The following is a 25,479-nucleotide window of genomic DNA, read 5'->3' as shown; positions in this document are numbered from 1 at the left end:
CACAGCTCACTGCAGCCTTGACCTCCTGTGCTCAATCGATCCTCCCACCTCAGCCTCCTAAGTTGCTGGGACTACAGGCATGTACTACCACACCCAGCTAATTTTTTTATTTTTTGTAGTGATGGGATCTCATTCCTTTGCCCACGCTGGGCTCAAACTCCTTGCCTCAAGTGATCCTCCCACCCCTGGCCTCCCAAAATGTTAGGATTACAGGAGTGAGCCACTGTGCCTGGCCCCAAAATTACATTTCTAGCTCCTTTTTGCCTAAACCCTACATATGTACAACATCCTAGTCTATATCTTTACTTGATTCTAAAAAGCATCACAAGCTTGACATGCCCTGCATCAGACACTTAATATTCCCCCACCAAACTGCTCCTTTTATAGTCTCTTCCATTTCCCTGTTTTAGTAAATGAAAATTCTCTTCATCAAGCCAAAAACATTGGAATCATTCTTGAATCCTCTTTCTCTCACATCCCACATCCATTGCGTCATTTTGTCTTCAAAATATATCCAGAATTTTACTACTACTCACCACCTCCGCCATCACCCTTATCCAAGTTACCATTAATTTTCACCTGTGTTATAATAGTAGCTTCCCGACTGTCATCTGGGTAGTAGCCTCTTACCAAATCCTGCCTGAAACGCCAAGCAATGTAAGGACTGACAGATGACTAGGGGATTTGGCAATGTGGAGGTCACTGGTAACCTTTACAAGATTGTGTTCACTGGAGTGGTAGTCCTCAAAGAACAGGATCCTGATAACACTGGATTCCACTCTCTAGTAGAATCTTTATGCTCCCTTGCCTTCTTGATCCTGTTATAACTCACCACGAAAATTCCCTTTTCAGAGACTTTGCGCTTGCTGTTCCTTTGGCCTGACTGCCCTTCCTCCAGACGGGCACATCTACCTGCTACTGCCTGAATTCTGGTACCTGTTAATGACAGCTTCTGAGAGATTTCTTTTATCAGGCTATTTAAAATAGCACCTCCCGGCCGGGCACGGTAGCTGTCGCCTGAAATCCCAGCACTTTGGGAGGCCGAGGCGGGCAGATCACCTGAGGTCAGGAGTTCGAGACTCTGACCGTCTCTACTAAAAAAAAAAAACAGCCGGCACTGTGGCAGTCACCTGTAATCCCAGCTACTCGGGAGGCTCAGGCAAGAGAATCGCTTGAACCCAGGAGTTGGAGGTTGCAGTCAGCCGAGATCGCGCCATTGCACTCTAGCCTGGGCAACAGGGCGGGACTCCATCTCAAAAAACAAACAAAAAACACCCCACTCTCTATCCCTGTGTTTTCCATCATTTTTCTTCATAGCTTGTATAGCACTATCTGAATATATCTGGAGGGCTCTCCACAGCCTACACACTGGAATGTAAGCGCTATGAGAGCAGGGGCTTTGTTTTGTTCACCACTGTATTCCCATCATATAACCATGCCTAACAGTGGGCACTCAATATCTGTTCAGGGAATTAAAAAACCTTCGTCTGAAACGTATATAGTTACTAGCAAGACCGTGCAAGCATACTCAACTCTAAGACCTTCGGAACATGAAATCTGGGCGTGCACCATTTTTGACACTTAAGCCAGCCGGCTCTTTCTTAGAAGACATACGGTAGCGCTTCCACCCTCGCTCAAATCTCAGGAAAGGAGGGGCGGAGGGTGGATGTCATCACTACGCGCCCGCCTGCCCGCGACGCACCGGCGGGTGGCGCAGCCCTTCGCTCGCCCGGCCTCCCCCTCCCTGGTTCCGCGCTCTGGTTCCGCCATGGAATCCAACAAGGATGAAGCCGAGCGCTGTATCAGCATCGCCCTCAAGGCCATCCAGAGCAACCAGCCCGACCGGGCGCTCCGCTTCCTGGAGAAGGCACAGCGGCTGTACCCGACGCCGCGAGTTCGCGGTGAGTGTGAGGTGCCGGAGAGACTGGGGACATTAGAACTGATGGGGCGAATACGGGAACGGACCGACGAGAGAGTCGGAGGAGGGGGAGGGGTGGCGAGGCGCGGCTACGCCTGCGCACTGAGGCGCGCGGTGGCTGCTGGGAGGCGTAGTCTTTCCTTCGCGCTCCTCTGCGGAATGTGGACAGCCTGGAGACTTGGGCGGCCGGCATTTCAGCTTTCGGGGTGCTCGCGGAACCCTCTGGGGTTTGAGGTCTCTGAGAACGGAACGCGCTAGCAGGCGGGGAGAAAGGAACTTACCTGGAAGTGAACTCGAACTACTTTTCCCAAGGGGCCGTTCGGTGGCCCAGGCTAGTCGCGGGCCTGGGAGATATTATAGTTCAGGAAAATAAACATAACTCCTCTGAGGGAGAGAATGGGCGCTAGACAGGGAGAGACTTCCGTCCTTCGCGGGCCCAGGAAAAGAGCCTTCACCCCCTCTCATGTCTCAGGCTGAGGGTCAGGGACCACCCTCCCAAAATGCGAGCCGGCCTTTGCACCCACTCCAGTCCGCCTCCTCGGACGGTGTGTCCTGAGGCCGGGCCCCTCACTCCTCCGGGTGAAGAGATAGGAGCGGGTGGCCTGGTGGGAAGTGCTGGCCTCAGCCGCCCCAGCCCTCCATCGCCCGGAGTTGTCCAGCTGCGGCCGGCCATGTGGATGCTGAGGCTGCTGAGCGGCCCTGGACTGGAGGCTCCCGAGCCAGGGAGGGAAGAGTGAGTCTGGCTTTACTACTGATCACCTCGCTTCCAGGAACCCTTTCTTTTTTTTTTAACCTAAGTTTTCCAAGGAGTTTTTCTTAATCCAAGCTGGAGGGGAGAAAGACACGGGGTGGTGCCTGTGATCACCACTTAGTAAACTGGGAGTGACAGGCACTCCGCAGGCCCGGGTCTCATCCTGACGGCTACCACGTGACCTTCCTGAGCTTGGGTTTCCTCTTCGGGAAGATTAGAGGGTTGGCGCAGATAATATGATTGGCAATAATACCCACAGGGCTTTGCAGTTTAGAAAGCTCCTTTGCCTGTGCCTTATCACTTGAGCCTGCCAGGCAGGGAGGCAGAGCAAAGATCATTATCTTTACCTTATGGGTGATGAAACATCTCTGAGGAAAGATATGCCCAAGATGACACAGCTAGGAAGTGGAAAGTTCTGTGACTCTGTAAATGTTTATGAAAGAAAAATGAAATTGAGGAGCAGCAGTCAGCCTCCTAACTGGCCCTGCCCCGCGATGAGATTGAGAAAGCGGGACACTGGTGGAAGAGGTAGCCTGGACTGCCCGAACTTTCCTCCATCCCGACTCTTGCAGATTGATCTTTGGCCTGTTTGCCTCCCCTTGGAGAGGGTTTCAAGCTGTATTTGCCAGGACACCTGAGGTAACCTGCTCAAGGAGCTTCCCTGTGAATTAAATCGTATTCTGTGGTGGGGTATGGACCCTCCAGCTGTCAGAATTCTGCCTGATTCTGATGCTGCTGTGGGTTCCCGAGGAGGCAGCCAAGAAAGGATGGGCCACAGGGCCTGTGGGGATCTTCCTGTCAGCAGGCTCCTGCAGCAGTTCAGGAGCATGGAGGAGTGTCCTCTCTAGGGCTCAGGCACTGGAATTTGCTCAAAGTCACCTGCCAACATATATGTCATATTTGTGCTTTTCTGGAAAGACTGTGAGACTGCATGCCTTAGGCATCTGTGTAAACTTTACTATCTGCAGCCCTCCACTGAGCTGACAGGGACCTGGGATAAGTTTAAGTCAGGGACAGGGAGAGATCTTACTTCAAAAATAAAGGGGAGGGCTACCCATTGTGCTCCCCACCTCCCCAGGGGGAGTGATACAGATATATTAGGTGATTGTCTTACTGCTTTGGGTTTGGGCCCATCCCAGATGCTCATTCAGTGCAGCAGACTTTTGTTGAAGATCATTTATGTTTTGTTTTGTTTTGTTTGCAAAGTCCTCTGCTTGGTGCTAGCAAGATTGGTAAAATGTGACCCCTCACCTCCAAAGAGCTTCTAATCTAGTGAAAGGGACAAACTTACAGAAACAAATATTACAAGGCAGAACTGTGATTAAACAAAAATTAAGCCCAGGGTTACATGCTGAGGACTTAGATGGGCATGAAAAAATCAGTCCTCATCATCCATAGGTTCACATGGCAGGGAGCGGGTGCGGAGGACAATCTCCTGGACGTTATAAGCAGTGTAGTGAGTGCTGTAGCAAGGGCATAAAAATAATGTTATCTCACAGTGAGGGAATGCTTTGGGGGCTACAGGGGTTAGCATTTGAACTGTGCTTTGGAGGAAGGTGTGAGACTTGAGGAAAGGCATACTGGGAGAAGACGGGAGCTGAAAGTTGTAGGGTTTGGGGGAGGAGATCAAAGTGTAGCAAGATTTAGAGGCAGTGGAGGTGGTAATTTGTATATAGAGAGGATTAAGTTTGGAAAATTAAATGGGGCCAGGTCATAGAAATCCTTCTCTACCAAGCCAAGATATTTTCACCCTATTCTGTGGTTAGTGAGGAAACCATTGAGGTTTTTGATAGCAGGAATAAGGTAAGAGCACTGTTGCTAAAAGAGAACAGCATGGAGGGTTAATAAGAGGGAAAAGACTCAAGGCAGGAAGCCAGTGGGAGAGAATTGCCTTAAGCAGGTTGGATATTCTGAGAGCCTGGAACAGGGCAGTATGGATAAGGCTAAGGTCCCTGGAAAGGAGGCACCCGGCCTGTGTAAGAGAGGTGTGGGAGGAGAGTCAGACGGGATGCTGGGGAATTAGAATGGAAGCCCCTGTGACCAGGAAGAAACCAGGCTGAAGAACTGGGATAGAAAGAGATGGGCAGAGTGGGAGGTGCCAGGGGGACACAGTCCAAAGGAGCTGTGAGCCTGGAACTCAGGAGGGCGCTCCAGGCTCCACACAAAAGTCTGATATCTATTCCCTGGAGATCACTGGAGTTGTGTGCGACTGAGGTCACTGTGGGAAAGTGCAGACCATGGAGAGAAGGTTGCTACAGGCACAATGGCAGCCAACACCTGCCCTGAGCCCACAGGCAAAGGCAGAGGAAGCAACAGAGTGAGATGGAGCAACAGAAGAGGCAGTCCCCGGGGAGGGCAGCAGCCAGGTAGCCATGGAGAGGTTTGGCAGCAGGTGGCCAGCAGCACTGTCAGATGCCATAGGCACCGCGTGGGAAAAGGACAAGTTGTAAGGTGAAAAGGGAAGGATCAAGAGCATGGGTGGAGGATGGTCTTGGATAGGTGGAAGGGCAGAGAAGGGAGAGTCAGGAGAGAGGGGAGGCTCAGAGCAACCATGAAAGGGCGAGGGACCTCACACTGTTGGCCTTCGCAGCAAAAGATGTGAGGGGACTTGAAACTCCTGCTGCAGGAGGTGGGACAGGGAGGCACTGAGTTAAACTGCAAAGTAGTATCTGGGCCCTAAGCCGGGAGGTCACAGGCTAGAGATGGTGGAGCCAGTCAGTCCCTTTCTGGGAGTTTCTATCCAGCAGCTGGAAGCCTGGTAGCCATTGGCTTTGGCTAAGGCTTCGTAACAAATGTGGAAGGTGCCAGGTTTCCCAGGGAGCTCATGAGAGCATTTGTAGGCCTCAGTTTCCCAAGCATACAAAGAGAGCATTGGCTGGGATATTCCTGAGGTTCCTTGCAGCTCAGGCTGCCAGACGTTCTGTGAAATGGCTGGCTCCGGGGTCCAGGCTAAGTCAGGAAGGCCAAGCTGGGAAGGCCAGCCCACAGGAAAAGGGAGAATGGATTGCTGAGGGATTCTGCATTCAAAGTCCAGGAATGAGAGATGTTCTGGTGCTGGTGAGGTCCAGGGTGGGGTCGTTCCCTTCAAGTCAGTCAACCTTCATGAGCCCCACTGTGTACTCAGCCCCTTCCATTCACTATTTCACAGAATCTTCTTATGAGAGCAGAACTCCTATGAGAGCAGGGGTCGGGATTGTGTCTCCACTAAGGAACTAGATAACCTGGCAAGGCTACATGGCTAGCCGGCAAAGACCCAGAACTGTCCATCTCCAATCCCAGGCCCTTTCCTTACTCACTGTGAGCACCGTAGGTACATAGAGCCCAGAAAGTCAGCTACTCACCTACTAGCAAAGTCGCAGAGACAACACTGTATATTTGCTGGGCATTGGGCTGAGTTTTTGGCCAGCATTCACTCATTTCCTCTTTTAGCCTGTATGAGGGAGATAGAATTTTGCACAGATAAGCTAACTTACCTTGTCCAAGAGGACCCTTCTAGCGAGTGGCAGAGCTAGGTTTGAACCCATCAGGCAGTCTTGCCTTTTTCCTTTATTTTTTTTTTTTGGAGACAGGGTCTCACTCTGTTGCTCAGGCTGGAGTGCAGTAGTGCAGTCACAACTCACTGCAGCCTCAACCTCTTGGGCCCAAGTGATCCTCCCACCTTAGCCTCCCAAATAGCTGGGAGGCATGTGCCACCACACCTGGCTAATTTTTTTTTTTTTTTTTTTTTTTTTTTTTTTTTTGTAGAGACAGGGTCTTCCTATGTTGCCCAGGCTGGTCTCGAACTCCTGGACTCAGTCCATCCTCCTGCCTCAGCCTCCCAAAGTGCTGAGATTGCAGGTGTGAACCACTGTGCCCGGGCAAGTCTAAATCTCTAGTCTGGGTTTGGTGGCTTTGGCCATAGAAATCCTCTTAGCTCTACCTCAGCGCCTCTCCATCCCAGCTCTGTTCTCGTCTACTGATTTCCCTTCCTTTTCCAGGTCTGCTAGCTTTACTGAGAAGGTACAGAACCAAAGTAACATTAAGCTATTCTGTCTCCTTTTGTGACATTGCCTGTCAGCCTCTGTGCCATGAGGAATGTAAGCATGAAGCTGTCACATCCCCCAGACCACAAGAGAGACCTGCAAGCAGAAGGCTTCCATGTGACCCAGAGCACCTCCATTCTCCTTTGGGCTCTCTTTCTGTACTATAGGGAAATTAGAGTGGCTGATTCCCTGTAACTGCCCTGAAAAGCTTCCAGAATCTTCCCTGAGAGGTACTAGAGAGACCCTGTCCCATCTCCTGGCTGGTGCTCCTGCTCATCTCTGGCAGTTGAATAACTGGTTATTTTACCCTTAGGATCTGTCAGGCTCAGCCTGGAGCTTCCAGAGGAACCGAAATAAACAGCTTTTTGAAAAGTCCTAGGAAACCAGCATACTGTCTCCTCCTCCGCCCCATCTTGACCAGTGTCTCTTCACCTGTTGGTTTCTCTTGCCATTCCCTTGGTAACTGGCATGGACCTGGTATCTGAGATGGCCTGAAATCTCATGGTTGCTACTGGGTCCAGAGCCTGCTGAGCGCTGAGCCTTTGCCTTCCTGAGCCTCGGAGCTCCCCCGCTACCCAGCCCTCCTCCTCCCCACCCCTACTACAGGTCTCCTCACCTCCCTGGCCAGCCCATTTCCGTGGCCAGACACTTCATCAGGCTTGAACCTTTACCCGCTGTCACTCTCTGCACCAGGTGCTTACACACATTACCTCATTTCATCCTCCACCACCATTTTGAGGAAACCAGGTTCAGAGAGATTGCATAGATCAGCCAGGGTCACACTGCTAGGAATGGCAGAGCTGAGATTTTAATCTGGGTCTTTCTGAATTTAATGCCTCTTCTATGCTTTTGCTTGGATCCCTGTGCCTGATTCCCACCCCCACCACATTAGACATGTGTGGCCCTGGATAGCAGCATAGTTAAGAGCATGGACCCTGGAGCTGGACATCCTGGGATTCAAAGGCGCCTCTGTCTCCTAAGCAGCTGTGTGGTCATGGCAGCAGTCTGCCACAGTGCCCTCTTCCTGCAGTGGGGTGGAGTAGGTAATAAGACCTACCTTCTAAGGCTCCTGTGGCAATTAAATGAGCTAATACATGCAGATCACTGTGAAAGTGCCCACCTGACACACAGCACTGGGTAATGGAAATGATTGTTGCTATTGCTCCTCCATAAGCACCCTCTCGGGGTTGGATACGGGAGCCCGTCACCTCCCTTATTCAGAGCAACTCCGGCTGTAAGCTTCTGTGTTTGGATTTCCCAACTGAAGATAGCGAGATCACGCAAGCTTACAGTCAAACAGCAGCAGCCCAGGGAACAGTGCTCCACTGGAGCCCCATACTCTGTTCCCAGTGAGACTGGCTCTCAGCCTCTTGGGTCAGACCCCAGTGCATTGCAGTGATGGGTGTGGCACCCAGCACAGTGTCTTCAGGCCAGCAGGCACCTGATGTATTTGAAGGAAGCGGAGAGCTGTTCTGGGATGTGCTGCCATACCGCCTCAGCACAGAGGGATGCTGGGTCCTTGCAGTGATCCAGATGCCTGTTTTCCCAGCTTGTCAGAGGCTTTAGGATTTTACTATCCAGTGCACTGGGGCCTAGGCCTGACTGGGGTTTCTGAGAACTGGTTATGTGCCTGGAATACATGGACACGGGGATCTGCTGCCAGAGACTTGGGCCCTTCCTCATTGAATCTGCTGGAACCACAGGCTTAGTTTTAAATAACCGTGCTGCTGCCTGAGGGTGACAGTTAATGTCCTATATAGACTCCAAACATTGAAGAGGACATTTGACATGGCCAACCACTTGAAAAATGTAAAAAATAGCAAGTAGTGAGCACAGCAGATACTTCTTTTGGTCTCATACCATCCCTGTCCCCCTTGGGCAAACTCATTTCTCCCATTCCTCTTTACAGCTAAGCAAAGGCCTCCAGGAAGCCTTCCTGACTGATCCCACCTGAAACAGATGGTCCTGCTATGCAAGGTCCCCTGTGCAGGGTACTTTGCCCATCTTGGCACTCCACATGCCAAGTCTATTGAACTCACTACTTTGAGATCTTAAAAATCTGTCATTCAGGTAGGCTTGCATATGAAAGAAAAAAAAATCTGAAAGGTTGACCAGGCACAGTGGCTCACTCCTGTAATCCCAGCACTTTGGGAGGCCGAGGCGGGCAGATTACCAGAGGTCAGGAGTTCAAGACCAGCCTGGCTAACATGGTGAAACCCTATCTCTACTAAAAATACAAAATTAGCTGGGTGTGGTGGCATGCGCCTGTAATTCCTGACTATTCAGGAGGCTGAGGCAGGAGAATTGCTTGAACCTAGGAGGCGTAGGTTGCAGTGAGCTATCACCCCATTGCACTCCAGCCTGGGCAAAAAGAACTAAACTCTGTCTCAAAAAAAAAAAAAAAAAAAATCTGAAGGGTTATGCCTTGGTTTTTGTTTTTTGAGATGGAGTTTCTCTCGTTACCCAGGCTGGAACGCAATGGCGTGATCTCCACTCACTGCAACCTCCGCCTCCCAGGTTCAAGCGATTCTCCTGCCTTAGCCTCCCAAGTAGCTGGGATTACAGGCATGTGCCACTACACCCCACTAATTTTGTATTTTTAGTAGAGATGGGGTTTTACTATGTTGGCCAGGCTGGTTTCAAAATCCTGACCTCAGGTGATCCATCCGCCTCAGCTTCGCAAAATGCTGGGATTACAGGAGCAAGCCACTGATACTGATTTAATATTAAAACAGTTTTAGACCTGGCATGGTGGTTCATGCCTGTAATCCCAGAACTTTGGAAGGCTGAGGGTGTGTGGATCACTTGAGCTTCGGAGTTCAAGAGCAGCCTGGGCAACATAGTAAGACCTTGTCTCTACCAAAAAAAAAAAAAATACATAAAAATTAACCAGGCATGGTGACACAGGCCTATAGTCTCATCTACTTTGGAGGCTGAGGTAGGAAGATTTGAGCCAGGGAGGTAGAAGTTGCAGTGAACCGTGATAGCTCCACTGCACTCCAACTTGGGCGACAGGGCAAGATGTCTCAAAACAAAACGAAACAAAATCTTTTTAAAACCAATGGTGGCCGGTCGCGGTGCCTCATGCCTGTAATCCCAGCACTTTGGGAGACCGAGGCGGGAGGATCACGAGGTCAGAAGTTCAAGATCAGACTGGCCAACAAGCTGAAACCCCGTCTCTACTAAAATATACAAAAATTAGCTGAACATGGTGGCTCGTGCCTGTAATCGCAGCTACTTGGGAGGCTGAGAGGGGGGAATTGCTTGAACCAGGGCCCAGGAGGCAGAGGTTGCAGTGAGCCGATATCACGCCACTGCACTCTAGCCTGGGCTACAGAGCGAGACTGCATCTAAAAAAAAGAAAAAAAAATGGTAAAAATAGGAAATAGTGCAGTAGACTGAATATTTTACTTACTCAAAATGTGGTACAGTGCAAACGTATTTGCAGATTCGAATGAGTTCAGTAGAAAAAAATAGATTCATAAGTTGGATTCATAAAAGAAAAGCAGAGTAAAACCAAATACATTGAAAGAAATAGCAATTAAAGTAGTATTAAATGAATTCCAGCAGGGCACAGTGGCTCATACCTGTAATCTCAGCACTTTGAGAAGCTGAGGCGGGCAGATCACTTGAGATCAGGCGTTCAAGACCAGCCTGGCCAACATGGTGAAACCCTGTCTCTACTAAAAATACAAAAATTAGGCCGGGCACAGTGGCTCACACCTATAATCCCAGCACTTCGGGAGCTGAGGTGGGTGGATTGCTTGAGGTCAGGAGTTGGAGACCAGCCTGGCCAATGTGGTAAAACCCCATCTCTACTAAAATATAAAAATTAGCTGGGCATGGTGGTGGGTGCCTGTAATCCCAGCTGCAAGGGAGGCTGAAGCAGGATAATTGCTTGAACCCAGGAGGCGGAGGTTGCAGTGAGCCAAGATCATGCCACTGCACTCCAGCCTGGGTGACAGAGCAAGACTCTGTGTCAAAAAAAAAAAAAATTAGCTAGGCGTGGTGAGCGCCTGTAATCCCAGCTACTTGGGAGGCTGAGACAGGAGAATCACTTGAACCTGGGAGGCAGAGGTTGCAGTGAGCTGAGATTGCACCACTGCACTCCAGCCTGGGCAACAAAGTGAGATCATTCTCAAACAAAGAAATAAAAAGTGTACTCTAAATAAAGTAATACAGGGTTTATTAATAAAACCAAATGTGCTTTTTGAAGACTATCAGAATATCAGAATTCTGCCTAAGTTTAGCTGGAGTACAGTGGCAGCACAGTCTTGTTCACTGCTACTTCCACCTCCCAGGGTCAAGCAGTTCTCATGCCTCAGCCTCTCGAGTTTCTCCAGTAGCTGAGATTACAGTCACCCAAAATCATGCCCAGCTAATTTTTTTTTTTAAGTAGAGATGGGGTTTCACCATGTTGGCCAGGCTGGTCTCAAACTGCTGACCTGAGGTGATCCGCCCACCTTGACATCCCAAAGTGCTGTGATTACAGGCGTGAACCACCACGCCCGGCCTATCCTGCCTACTCTTAAGGACTGTGACTTTCAAGAGAGCAGATGGCTGTCCCCCCAGCACCCACAGGCCCAATCAGGGCAGGAGCTGGTGGCTTTGCTGGGAGGGGAAGCGGGTAGGAAGCAGGGCCGCTCATCGAGGCATGCAGCCTGCTGGAGCAGGAGCCCTGAATGGTTTCCTTGCCTTGCACAGCCCTGATTGAGTCCCTCAGCCAGAAACCACAGACTGCCAGTGACCAACCCCAACCCACAGACGCAACCCATGCCACCCACAGGAAAGCAGGTGGGACCGATGCCCCCTCGGCCAACGGTGAAGCTGGAGGAGGAGAGAGCACCAAAGGCTACACTGCAGAACAAGTTGCAGCTGTGAAAAGGTAGACAGCTGGGCCGGGTGGGCAGGGGCCGGAGCCTGGGGGACTGGGGACGTCTAGAGGCTTCCCGCAGCACGTCCTCCACCTCCCATCTGCCTGTGGGCTGCACCAGGCCGTGGGAGGGTCTTGGAGGATGGAGAAGGTCCAAGTGCTCAGGCTCACCAGAACCTCTCCTTATTACCCTCAAGGCCCAGGAATACAGTGTGGGAACCAGGGCTCCACTATCCTTCCCACCAAGATGACCCACAGCAGAGGTGGAAAAGCTGACACTGCCAGCTTCCTCTGCCACTGGCCAGGCAGGCCCCAGGCCTCTTTACACAGCTGTGTTTGTCAACAGAGATGGAGCCTGGTCTCCCCCTCCAGATTCTACCCCAATCCATACCCCAGCACCCAACAAAGACCCTTTTAGATCAGAGCCTGTGTAGGGTAGAATGGAAACCAGAGGCAGAGTTATCACCCCCAGGCTGTGGGCAGGCCCCACGTGGAGCAGCTTACTACCAGGCCAGAGACCACCCAGCCAAGGCTTCTCAGGCTCAGACGTTCCCAGCTCTCATTTCTCCCCAGGCCTCCCAGCAGCTGGCCTTGGGCATCCCCCAGGGTCATGCCCACAGCTCCTGGCAAGCTTCAGGATGGGGACTGCTTGTGTGAGACTGAGCATGACTGCTGTTTCCTGTAATAGTATAGGCCAGATCTGCACTTCTCTGACCCGGCCAGGCCTACTGTAGGCAAAAGAAACTGATGCATGTGGGATTGGGAAGGCCTAGAAACACCCAAAAACTGGAGGGTCTCCAGGGGCATAGAGAGGAAGAATTGATGAAAAAGAACCAGGGTCTCTTTAGGCCCTGTGCCTGGGGTGAACAGTCACCTGCCATTTCTGGCTTTCATGTTACCCACTCAAGACTCAGATTAGGGCAGGCAGGGTAGCTCATGCCTGTCATCCCAGCACTCTGGGGGGCCGAGGCAGGAGGATTCCTTGAACCCAGGAATTTAGAGACCAGATTGGGCAATTAGAAGACCCTGTTCCTATCTTTAAATATCTAAAATTTTAAAAACTAAAAAAAAAAAAAAAAGACTTATTGCCAGGAGAGTCAGTTGGCTGATCTTGGGACATTGCCCTGGGTGATGGACACCAACAGTCCTCCTGACCCCCTCCCATGGGGAAGCTGTTAGCAGAACAAGGGAAGGTAGATACTGGCCTGGCGAACCCAGCAGCTGCCCCTCCTAAATCCAGGAATCCAGACAGTGCTCCTGCTGTTTCCTGTGGGCCTTCCCAGCTCTGCATCACATTTGACACCCACTGTGACTTCTGTGTCCCTGAGGTCACACAGCTGACCCAAGGAGCTGTAAGCCTTGCCCAGTTGTTCCCCCAGCCTGCTCAGAGCTGTGTGCCCCACATGGCCTATCCCTCGCTCACCTCACACAGACCCATGTGGAGCACCCCCCCACCATGCTCTCCTCCCTCCCCAGGGTCAAGCAATGTAAAGATTACTATGAGATCCTGGGAGTGAGCAGAGGGGCCTCGGATGAGGACCTGAAGAAGGCATACCGCAAACTGGCCCTTAAATTCCACCCAGACAAGAACCATGCGCCTGGTGCCACTGAAGCTTTCAAAGGTAAGCCGGCCCTGGTGTCCTAGCATTTTGGTGTGTTTATCTCCTGTTCTTGGCAGGGAGTAAGGGGCTGTGACAACTTTCCCAGGAAGTGGGGGACAGGAGGAAGTGGCCTCAGGCACAACTTGCCCAGGCTTGGGAGCTGCTTCCTGGGATAAAGGTTCTAGTAGCCACCAATAGCTATGTAGAGTTTGTCAGAGCTCAAATGGCGCCACTCCTGCCCCCAGTCCCTCTGCGGTTCCTGGGGTTACAGGAGTGGAGCTAAGGCGAAAAAGTTCTAGTAGCTTCTCCAAGGATTTTCAGTGATTGAGTGAATTACTGTGTGCACTCCACCCTGTCTTGGAGTCTCATAGCTGCCCACTTTACACAGGTAACCATTTCCCTGCTGAGGGGCAGGGTAGCCTCAGGTCAGGGGCCTCAGGCCTGGTGGCTGCCTCAGTACCAGCAGCCACAGCCAGCTCCCCTGCCATACCCATATACCTGGGGCCTGCAGTGGGGATGTGGCAGTCACTGGCCTCAGGGCCCACTGGCTCTGGGATGGGTGCTTCATTTCTGGCTGAAATGCTAAACTGCCCTTTATTCATTACTTTTTTTTTTTTTTTTGAGACAGAATCTTGCTCTGTTGCCAAGGCTGGAGTATAGTGGTGGGATCTCAGCTCATTCCAAACTCTGCCTCCTGGTTTCAAGCAATTATCCTGCCTCAGCCTCCCAAGTAGCTGAGACTACAGGCGTGCACCACATCTGGCTAATTTTTTTGTATTTTTTGTAGAGAACAGGGTTTCACCATGTTGATCAGGCTGGTCTTGAACTCCTGACCTCAAATGCTCCTCCCACCTCAGCCTCCCAAAGTGCTGGGATTACAGGCGTGAGCCACCATGCCTGGCCTTTTCATTACATTTTCATTTAACCTGTCAGGCACAAATGTGTACTGACTCTGTGCACTGCAATTTCTCATTGCCCCAAATATCACTGTCTTCTCATTCTCACCATATCCTTCCTTCTCTCATTCCCGCTTCATCCATCTCCTTGGGAAATAGCATGGTGACTAGCCCCCCCAGCCTGGGTGGGGTGTGTGCTGTGCTGTGCCCACGACCATAGCCAGCTGGAGAGCCTGTGGCAGAGCAGACCCCGAGACTTAGTGTGCTGTGTCCCAGGGGCCCCCGAGGAGTAGGAGAGTGAAAGTGGGGGTACCGCAAGGTAGCCCTGGTGAATGTTTCTCCAGCCCCAACCTCTGCCTGCAGCCTGCTTTGACTGTACCGAGAGGCCAACTCTGGTCTTGAGGTCTGGTCAGAATAGGTGAAGGAGAGGATTCCGTCCTCCTTATTCCCAGGGATTTCAGGATGTGAATCAGATGTGGCTTGGATCCACTCCTCAGAGAGAGAGGCAGCTTGAGGAGAGGGAATGAGAGACTGAGGAGGTCAGAGCTGGGGGTCCTTCAGGACACAGTCTTCCCGGCCAAGGAGCTCTGGTGGGAGGCTCCAGGACCAGGTAGGAAACGGCAGCTGGGGCCTGGACTTCAGGGAGTAGGGCCTCACACCTGCCACATCACCAGAGTGGAGGAGTCTCCATAGAGCCCCGGGATTTGGCCCTTCCCCACAGTTCCTGCTGCCTTCCAGTTCACAATAAGGATATTGTGTGTCTGTCTGGCCTGCATGTCAGACTATGACATCAGGTGTACAGAACCTTCAGAAAGGGACGCCCATTCCACTGGACACCTCAAGTCAGGAATGAGGAAAGAGGTTTTGGTGGTTTTTATAAAGTCAGAGAGAGATCTTGAAGCAAGAGACAGCTGGCCTTTGTTTGACTCCCGGCTCTATAACGTCAAAGCTGTGTGAGCATAGGCAGTGACTTCTCTTCTGAGCCTGTTTTCTCATTGGTGAAATGGAGATAGGGTGGCTCTTAAAGGTAAATGAGTTGACTGGATGCGGTGGCCTATGTCTGTAATCCCAGCACTTTGGGAGGCCGAAGTGAGAGGATCCCTTGAGCCCCAGGAGTTCCAGACCAGCCTGGGCAGCATGACAAGACCTTGTCTCTACAAAAAATACAAAAATTAGCTGGGAGTGGTGGTGCACGCCTTTGTTCCCAGCTACTCAGGAGGCTGAGGTGGGAGGGTCGCTTGAGCAAAGGAAGTTGAGACTGCAGTGAGCCGTGATTGCTCCACTGCACTCAGGCTGGGTGACAGAGTGAGGCCCTGCCTCAAAAAATAAAATTAAAAAACAGAGAAAGAAGTAAATGAGGCAACGCCCCTAGGGGGCCTGGCACATGGACGAATGCCTTGAGGAGAGCAAGGAGCCTGTGTTACCCTCCATCCAGCCAGGCTGCCCAGATCCATGGAGGGAGCTTCCTGAGTGCCCCTCCCCACACTGGCCAAGCTTCCTGCCAGCCCCAAGGACTTCTGCTCCCTAAAGTACTGCTTGAGTACCTGAAAAAAGTGAGCACTAGGCTGCCATAGGCGCCTCCACCCACACCCAGCATCCTCAGACCTGAACTTCCCCCTCCTCTCCAGCCATCGGCACAGCATATGCGGTACTCAGCAACCCGGAGAAGAGGAAGCAGTATGACCAGTTCGGCGATGACAAGAGCCAGGCGGCCAGGCACGGCCACGGGCACGGGGACTTCCACCGCGGCTTTGAGGCTGACATCTCCCCAGAAGACCTCTTCAACATGTTCTTTGGCGGCGGCTTCCCTTCTAGTAAGTTCCCCACCCTCCCCACAGCCAGGTATCCCTGGGGTGACGGGAATGGCATGCCAGCCTCTCCCTTTCCCGACAGCCCCGGCTCCTGACTCAGCCCCTCTGACCCCCAGGTAACGTCCACGTCTACAGCAACGGCCGCATGCGCTATACCTACCAGCAAAGGCAGGACCGCAGGGAGAACCAGGGTGATGTGAGTGAGAAAGGCATCGGGGACAGCTTGGGGAGGGCACCAAATCCACCCCAGGGAGGGGAAATGGAGCAGAGTTTCCTCCCACACTGTCCATTCTGGGACCCACAGAGTTGCCACAACTCTCAGCCAAGGAGCCCTCTGGGCCTCACTTGCCATTCTGCTGCGTGACACCAGGGGGTGCCACATGAGGGTGCCGTGCTCCACATTACCCACAGGAGCGCAGTTTTGCTGGCCTGGCCTGGCTGGGGAGTGGAATGCCTGCAGCCAGTTTTGAGTGTGAGGCTCCCATGCAGCCTGCTCTCTGGTACGGCCAAAGTGACATCTTCTAAGCAATGGAAAGTTACACTTTGTGAGATAATTTTATTTTTAATTTTTTTCTTGGGTCTCAACTATTTTCTCTCAACTTTGTGAGAGAATTTTTTTTTTTTAAGATGTCCCGCTCTGTCACCCAAGCTGGAGTGCAGTGGTGCGATCTTGGCTCACTGCAACCTCTGCCTCCTGGGTTCAAGCTATTCTCCTGCCTCAGCCTCCCAAGTAGCTGGGATTACACATGCGTGCCACCACGCCCAGCTAATTTTGTATTTTTAGTCAAGACGGGGTTTCGCCATGTTGGCCAGGCTGGTCTCGAACCCCTAACTTCAGGTGATCCACCTGCCTCGGCCTCCCAAAGTGCTGGGATTATAGGCATGAGCCATGGCCAGTGAGAGAATTTTAAAGGATGATAGCATAGGTGCCGACTCATCTTGCTAAAAGGCCAAAAGATGCTTTTAAAAAGTATTTATAAAATTTTGGGAGGCCGAGGTGGGCGGATCACCTGAGGTCAGGAGTTTGAGACCAGCCTGGCCAACATGGTGAAACCCCATCTCTACTAAAAATACAAAAAGTAGTCGGGCATGGTGGCACCTGCCTGTAATCCCAGCTACTTGGGAAGCTGAGTCATGAGAATCACTTGGACCCAGGAGGCAGAGGTTGCAGTGAGCCAAGATTGTGCCACTGCACTCCAGCATGGGCCACAGAGTGAGACTCCATCTCAAAAAAAAGATATTTATAAAAATTATAACTAGACAATGCTTCAAACACATTTTGTATGCCACAGATCAAAGAACAGCTAGCTAGCTAAAATTAAAATATTGTGGACAATTGCAGAGCATTTTAAATTCTGGCAGGCAGAAAGGGTTTCCTTTTGCTCTGACAATGTTTATTCAATTTTTTTTTTTTCCCTGACAGAGTCTCACTCTGTTACCCCGGCCAGAGAGCAGTGGCACAGTCTTAGCCCACTGCAACCTCTGCCTCCCGGGTTCAAGCGATTCTCCTGCCTCAGCCTCCTGAGCAGCTGGGACTACAAGCATACACCACCACACCCAGCTAATTTTTGTATTTTTAGTAGAGATGGGGTTTCACCATGTTGGCCAGGCTGATCTCAAACTCCTGACCTTGTGATCTGTCCACCTCGGGCTCGCAAATGCCAGGATTACAAGCATGAGCCACTGCACCTGGTCTTTTTTTTGTTTTGTTTTTTTAGACAGGGTCTCGCTCTGTCACACTGGCTGGAGTGCAAGAGCCTTCCCTCCCAGGCAAAGCTCCCACCTCAGACTCCCAAGTAGCTGGGACCACAGGCCCATGCCACTACACCCAGCTAATTTTTTCTGGAGATAGGGACTTACGTTGTTGTTTGAGCCCTGGCTGGTCTCAAACTCTTGGGCTCAAGTGGTCCTTCTGCCTCAGCCTCCCACAGTGATGGGATTATAGGCATGAGCCATTGCCACTGGTCAAATTTTTTTTTATTTTGTATTTAACAACAGAGGAGTTTTTGGCCGGGTGTGGTGGCTCATGCCTGTAATCCCAGAACTTTGGGAGGCCGAGGTGGGCAGATCACAAGGTCAAGAGATCGACACCATCCTGGCCAACATAGTGAAACCCCGTCTCTACTAAAATACAAAAAGTAGCTGGTTGTAGTGGCCCATGCCTGTAGTCCCAGCTACTCAGGGGGCTGAGGCAGAAGAATTGCTTGAACCCAGGAGGCAGAAGTTGCAGCGAGCTGAGATCACGCCATTGCACTCCAGCCTGGCACCTGGAGACAGAGCAAGACTCTGTCTCAAAAAAAATAAATAAATAAAAATAAAATAAATAAAAAATAACTGAAGAGTTTTTAACAGTGGATGAATTTGTTAATTTTTATTTCTAATTCTTGTATGTTTGTTTGCTTTTTCTGCAAACTAAGACAGTGCTATTTCTAATTTTCATTGGTAAATTTTATTTTAATTATTATTTTTTGTAGAGTTGGGGTTCTATGTTGGCCAGACTGGTCTTGAACTCCTGGCCTCACGTGGTCCTCTCCCGTTGGTCTCCCATAGTGTTGGGATTGCAGGCATGAGACAGTGCACTGGCCATATGTTTAAATTGGTAATATATTTGTGTGGTTCAAATTTGAAAAAGGTATATATACTGCATGTCTCCTTCCAGCCCAGCCTGCCATTCTCCTGGAGGAAGCAACTTTTGGTGATTTTTTTTTTTTTTTTTTGGCATTCTCTCAAAGTAAATGCAGACACCTCACTTCTTCCTGTATTTTACACCAGTTGCTGCTTTGTTTTTATCTGGGAAAGCTGGCAGGTGAAGGAACATCTGTATTTTGGGGCCTCGTGGAGGGAATGGCAGAGTGGTGTCATGCCTCCCCAGGCTCACTGTTCTAGGGGAGCTGGTGGTGATTATGGCTGATGCCACACCCAACTCAGATCCAGTGGATTGACGTTGGCTCTTCCCTCCAGGGCGGGCTAGGGGTGTTTGTGCAGCTGATGCCCATCCTCATCCTGATCCTCGTGTCAGCTCTCAGCCAGCTCATGGTCTCCAGTCCACCCTACAGTCTGAGCCCAAGACCGTGAGTACAGGGGCGAGGCTGGGCAGACCAGGGGCTTTGGATTCTCAACCCCATCAGGGGCCTTCCTTACTGTCCTGATCCAGCCAGTGCGCGATCATAATGCAGAAACCTGGCTTCAAATCAAGAAAATATACTTTCTCTATTGAACTAGAACTCTTAAGCTTTCTAGGATTATGGTCCCCTAAGAAAATGCAGCGAGAGCTACGGACCTTTTCCATAGAACAGTGCACACGTGCGCACACACACAAATACACACGCGTGATACACATGCCTGCACACACACATATGTATATACACATACTGTACACACGGAATTTTGCATATGATTTCAGCGGCTTTGTGACTCCTTCCTGCCCATCTCCCCTGCTAACCCTGACAAAGAACCTCTGTTCCTCTGTTCTGATTGGGCTCCCTGAGGCTATGGGAAGAACAGGACACTAGAGTCAGACAGAGCAAGCGCAGCTTAGAATCCCAGCTTCTCCACTAAGAAGCTGTGTGACCCTAAATAAGTTATGTAACCTTGGTGTCCTCATCTATAAAATGAGAATTATAACATCCACCTGCTGTGGAAATTAATGAGTAATGCATATAAAATGGCCCAATAGAAATGCTCAACAATATTTGTTCAATGAATGCTTGGTCTCGACTGCCAGGAGTGAACTCGAGGATGTTTCGTGACCCGTTAGGGTGTCAGCTCCCCTCATTGATGTCCAACACTTGGCCCAAGATCAGCTACACATTGGGTGCTCAGCTTCACTGGGTGGAGCCCCCCTCCCCACAGGCAGCCACCTCTGGCTGGGAGCTGGCAGGACCCTTCTCAGTCAGCAGGGGGCAGACTCGGTCCACAGGACCCTGGCCTCCAGCTCAGGCTCTCTGTGGCCAGATACCAGCCCTTTTCCTTGCAGCTGGAGAAATTCGAGGAGCAGAGGGCTAGGGCAGGGGCTGTTGTCCCCAAAGCACTGATCCTGTCTGGGTGTCGAGGCTCTTCCCACAGCCGGCAGAGCCTGCAACTGGAGCTGGGAAGATACAGCTCCTTGGGGCCCTTCCTGTCATTTTGTTCCTAAGCCTCTTAATTCTACACTGGGAACTCCTAGATAGTCAGGCAAGCCCTCAACAACAATTGGCTTAGGGGATGAATGGAGAAATGGAGGCACTGAAGTAGAGCCCAGACTCCCTCCCAGGTCTTCTCCTTAAAGGCCCCAGGTCAACAGTGTGGTAAGCAGGGAGTGTAAGGGCAGAGCGCCCCTCAGTCTGGGCCACGTGTGTGGAGGGCGGAGGGATGCTGCCCTTTCCTCAGACCCTCCTTTAGGGGAGTGTGCAAGTCCCTCTCTGGTTTGGGAGGGAACCAACTACTCCTATGGCCTGTGCAGCACCTCGTGTCATGGGGCCCATCACCCCTAGAGTGCTCTGGGCATGGGGACCTGCACCCACTTTGAACCTGGTATATTTCTGGCCAGGTCCGTGGGCCACATCCACAGGCGAGTCACTGACCACCTGAGTGTCGTCTACTATGTGGGAGACACTTTCTCCGAGGAGTACACAGGCTCCAGCCTCAAAACAGTGGAGCGGAATGTGGAAGATGATTATATCGCCAACCTCCGGAACAACTGCTGGAAGGAGAAGCAGCAGAGTGAGTGTGGGGGAGGGCGGGGCTGTATCTGGGAGGTGACTGGGGACAAAGCTGGAAAGCAGGGGAAGGAGAGAGCCCTGCTAACCTCGAGCTCTGAGGGTCTGGCCCTGGCACTGCCCTGCACCAGCCACCTCCCAGCCAAAAGCTGGTCTCCACTCCTGTGTTTTTCGGGGCTGGGAGCCAGGGGCCACCTGGTGGTTGCCTGAGGTTCCCGTGAATCACTGCCATCAGCCCGTCATGGAGGCTGCCAGAGGGGAGTGTGTAGAGACAGACTGGAGCAGATGGATCCCTGGCCACCCCCGACTGTGCTCCTGGATCTGTCTGTGGGACCCTGGGGAGGCCTGACCAGGATGACAGGGTCTCACATTGGGTGGCCTCACTGCATTCTAGAGAAAGGTGCCTCTGTCACCCTCTCCCACATAAGGACTGTAGTCTCTGCTCCTCCAGGGTCTCCCTAATGGGAGGCCAGCCCTGCCCAAGCCCTGGGCATGTACCAGCCTTCCTCCACCTCCACAGCCCTCACAGGCTTCCTCACAGGCTTAGGGAGGCACTGGGTGTGCGCTAATCCTGTCCCATTGCTTTGCAGAGGAAGGCTTGCTGTACCGGGCTCGCTACTTTGGCGACACAGATATGTACCACAAAGCACAGAAGATGGGCACCCCCAGCTGCAGCCGACTGTCAGAGGTGCAGGCCTCCCTGCATGGATAGTCCTGGGCCAGCCACGCCACCGAGGTCCAAGTATGAGCCAGGGCTGCCTCCACCCTGTAACTCCTGGCAGCTTTGGCCCTGGTCATGAGGCAGAGGAGGGAGGGGGGGAAAGGGAGGAAGCCTGGTGACTGTGGCAAAGACTCCTGGGGCCTGCTGGGAAACCAAGGTCGGTTTCCGCCCTCTAGCAATGCTCTCCACCCCACTCCTCCACTCTGCTCCTTGGCTCCAGGGGTGTGGGGGACCCCAGAGCCAGGCAGAGTGGGAACCCAAAGCTGTTGCTGAGGGCCACCGAGGGCCTCTCGGTCCACTCCAGCCATCAGTCACCTGGCTCTTTCTCCAGCACAGCAGACTACTGTCTGTGCCCTGGTATTTAGGCCACCACATATTGTGGGGCCCAAGAGAGCCCCATACGCACACTGCCTGCCTGATACTAGAAGAACTATGCGGGAACAGGTAGGCCAAGAGCCCTCCTCTTCCTCCATCCCTCCAGCCAGGAGGAAATGGAGCAAGATGAACGGGCAGTCACGAGGTGGGTGGGAGCTGGCAGTCTTGGTGGCAGGAGGGGCCACGGGCCCTGACCACCCCCTCTAGTGGGATCTGAGGCACTCTCTCAAATGCCACCACACCTGGCAGCCTGGAAGCCACAGGCATCCGGCCCTGCCCAGGCATCTCGCCTGTGGTCTGAGGAAGGGAACAGAAGGTCACGAGTTCAGGGTCAGATGCAGCCGCTCAGCACAGGAGGGGTGGAGGAGAAATGAGAGTTGCTGGTAGCAGGCTCCCACCTCCCTATGAGTAGGGGTGCTGGGCTCTGTTCCCAGCATTTGCCACAGGAGGCCATTTGGGCCAAGCCCAGAGGAGTGTGGGCAGAAGCGCTAAAGGTTCTTCTCCGTGTGGGTGCCCTGCCCACCCACTCCTTTGCCTATGTCCTCCCGGCCTAGATCGGAGGCCAACTCTGCCTGGAGGCCATTTGTGCCTCTGTGCCCCTGCGGGAGCGCAGACCACAGGTGGGATGGGTGGGGGTTGAGCAGGCAGCACGGTGCCCCAGCGCAGTGGCGAGGGGAGCTATTTGTGTGGCTTAAGCTAGAGGAGCTGGTGCCATGTGACTGCCGAGCTAACTGTTGCCACTCTCCTCCCCAGACTATGAAATCCTTGGAGAATTTTTGGTGACATGCACTGAGCCAAGGTGATGGACTGTATATTTAAGGAAAGACATACAAAGAAACAAAATTAAAATGGAATTGGAGGCTGAATGCTACACAGCTGCCCTCTCTCTCACCCAGTAAATGCAGAAAGCTCTTAGGACAGACAGAAAACCTGCCATGGGGCTGCTTCCCTCCCTCCCAGGGCTGGTGGAGGCTCCGCAGTAGCCCTCTCCTAGGATACGGAAACCATGGCAACGAAAGTAGAATGTAAAACTTGCAGCAGATATCAGTGGGAAGGGCTGGGGGAGGGGCGCCCAGCTGCCTTTCCTCTCTCCCAGGAGCCACCACCAGCCACCTCAGAAGCCAGAGGTACCGGCCAAGGATAGAGAGGAGGAAGAAAGAGAACTCTCCATAGAATGTAATTTATAGATGCGTGTATATGTATATATATCTATTTATATGTAAATAGACATATATGAAGATATATATATATAGTCTACTTTTTTAGTATATGTGCTGCCGAAGCGAGCACAGAAATGAGGCCTGTTGGGGAAAGGCACCCCCAGCTATAGCTGGCAGCGTGAGAGTCGCGTCAGAGCTTTTCACGGCCCCCCAAAACCCCAGCCTGGTTTTGATGGCAGCAGTAATTATGATAGTGTGAACCCGAAAAGGCCTCAGGATTTTGGTTAAGCTGGAGAGGAGCAGGCCGTAGAGGGAGGGGCCAGGTCAGTATTGAGTCACGGTAGAGGTCCACAGTAGAGGACCTGCTCAGGTGGGACCACCCCTCCCCTCTAAGCTCTGGTGGGCTCTTTGTCCTGGTACCCAGGAGCCCTCCAGCCCCCTGCCCACAGAAGGGAAGGCCTGCAGAGGGGACCAGGATCTACCTAACCACTTCCCCACCCCTAAGTCCCTCAGTGGGCTTTGCCTTATAGGTGCCACAGGGCACAGCTCCATCATTGCCACTGGTTTTTCCTAAGTCACTCACCAAGAACTTCAGAAGCCTCTTCCTCCAAGTCAGCCAGTGGCGCCAGGACCCCAGGGCAGCCTCTTCGACTCCTGAAGAACAGTCAGTGCCTGTGGGCACCTCTGTCTTCACCCACCGTGGATGTGACCACCAGGCCTCCTCTTGCACCTTGGACAAAGGATACACCTGAACCAGGATAGTTTTCTTCTCTTCACCTTCAAATGAGGATTTTGCTGAAAACAGCACTTGCTGCCAGGGGAAGGAGGGAAGTTTGATTGATTCCCACAGTTTCTACTGGGCCTTCTGGAATGACCATGTTTTCCTGAGTTTTCCTGTGGCGGTGGGGGTGTCGAGCCCGCTGCCTTCCAAAGCCTTACTTCCCCAAGCTGCCAGCCAGGAGGCGATAACCTCCCTCCCAGAGTTTCTCTTGGCTCTTTTTTTAAGTCCCCCAACAAATAGGATTCTTGCTGGGAAAGGAAGTTTGGTAAGGAAATGTCAAATCTGGTTTTTAAACAAGTCCCACCCTGCAACGAAGCGGCCACCTCAGCCCAGAGAGAGATGATAAGAACTGATGTGGCCAGAGTGCCCACCCACGGTGGCCCCGGTGCTCTGTCCCCAACGCCCCGACCATCTGGTCTTGGTAATGTCCCTAGACGGGCTGAGCCATGTGCAATAAGAACATAGATCCTAAAGGATCCCCCGGAAGCTGTATTTCTTGAATTAGAATTCTGAAATTGTACATCTATAAATATATGTTTATTATGTGACTGGTGGTGGTGGGTCTGCATTGAGCGGGGAAGCATAAGGGAGCGGGGGTGGGAGCACAAGCCCCTGCTGCTACAGACACTGTCCAGCTCGTGCCACAAGGAGATCTTGATGAGGAGCCTGAATTTCCCCCGACCCCTGGCCCCAACTGACAGCCACTTAAGTCACCTGCTGTTCCAGAACTAACTCTGTCCAGGCAGAGGGGTGCTCAGGTGGCTGAGGGGATGCAGGACCTGAGCAGGCTGGGTCCCTGGGGTTCCCAACGCCAGTCCTGGGTGGGCATCTGGCCACAACTATCACCCTCTGCTTTCTCCCCTCCCACATGCCCCCATGCTCTCAGGCCTGCCTTGTGCCCACAGGGCATTTGGAATCTCCCGGCTCCAGCCTGGAACTCAAGCCCACTTGGGAGCCAGAGCCTTGGGAAAGCGTCACGAGTTTGTTTCCATCTCTCGCTACAGAGTCCTCCCCACCACCGCCCCTGCAGCCCGCCCTCCTCTCCAGGAGGTTGGAAAGTTAAAAATGTGGCTGCCCGAGTCGGATTCGGCTCCTGTGAATGGAGCGGCAGGTCTGCCCAGGCCTCCCAGAGACAGGGCCCGGCAGCCCTGACTGGCCGACCGAGGCCCCTCCCGCGGCTGCGCCAGCCAAAGACAGGCGGGCTGCCCGGTGGTGCCACTGCACCCCGGGAGCTCATTGGCTGCCCTGCCCGGGGTCACCACAGCCTGCCCTAGTGTGCAAGCCGCCACTTGTTAGCTGCGGCTGGCAGAGGCATTGTGGGCGCACTCCATTCACCCACCTCATCCCCCTGCCCTCCCTGTGCCGCTTGGCCACAAGCCAGAAGAGGTGGGACACACTCTCTGCAGGAAAAAAGAGGCTTTGGCAAGTGTCCCCCACCCACTGTCAGGTGGTGGAACGCGCCACTACTCCATCCCAGCTCCCCAGCTCTGCCAGCTTATCGCTTTGTCCCCCGCTGCTCCCAGGTCCAGAAAAGAAAACTGCTCCAGGAACAAGGAGCACACACCCAACCTGACTGTAACCTCATCCCCACCCCAAGTTGCCCAGACAAAGTCACCTGGCGTCTGGAGCAGGCACACAGCAGTGCCAAGAATCAGGTAAATAGACCGTTGACATGAGTCAGAAGCAACCCAGAGTCCCTACCAGACATCACGCCATGTGACATGAGTAAGTCAGCCCATTTCCCAGAGCAGGAAACAGGCTTGGGGGAGGAAAGGGACACCCAGGGGCTTGAAGAAACCATGTATGTGTCTGGGGTCCCTGAAGTAAAGTGGTCATTCTGCAAACAGTTGCTGAGCCCAAATTTGCTGCACTC

General features: G+C 52.4%; 1 protein-coding gene across 3 annotated transcripts; it reads left to right on the top strand.

The window, feature by feature from the left end:
* Nucleotides 1–1,713: 1,713 nt before the first annotated feature.
* On the top strand, nucleotides 1,714–24,154 carry DNAJB12 (DnaJ heat shock protein family (Hsp40) member B12). 3 transcript variants are annotated; one of them, XM_012460265.3, is made up of 9 exons: nucleotides 1,714–1,901; nucleotides 11,396–11,576; nucleotides 13,041–13,186; nucleotides 15,690–15,875; nucleotides 15,989–16,068; nucleotides 18,834–18,943; nucleotides 20,401–20,573; nucleotides 21,160–21,257; nucleotides 22,419–24,154. In XM_012460265.3, the coding sequence occupies exons 1-9, from the start codon at nucleotides 1,769–1,771 to the stop codon at nucleotides 22,446–22,448; spliced, it is 1,137 nt and encodes a 378-aa protein (XP_012315688.2). In that variant the 5' UTR covers nucleotides 1,714–1,768; the 3' UTR covers nucleotides 22,449–24,154. The 3 variants fall into 3 exon arrangements, with proteins under 3 accessions (XP_012315688.2, XP_012315690.2, XP_012315689.2); XM_012460267.2 differs by having other exon boundaries at nucleotides 21,160–21,305; XM_012460266.2 differs by having other exon boundaries at nucleotides 21,160–21,311.
* The last annotated feature ends 1,325 nt before the right edge of the window (nucleotides 24,155–25,479 follow it).

The sequence above is a fragment of the Aotus nancymaae genome, unplaced genomic scaffold (assembly GCF_030222135.1).
Source record: "Aotus nancymaae isolate 86718 unplaced genomic scaffold, 86718_ANA_hifiasm-v0.15.2.pri h1tg000010l, whole genome shotgun sequence".
NCBI lineage: Eukaryota > Metazoa > Chordata > Mammalia > Primates > Aotidae > Aotus > Aotus nancymaae.
The sequence above is the reverse complement of the archived record's forward strand: the minus strand, read 5'-3'. Positions and strand labels throughout refer to the sequence as shown.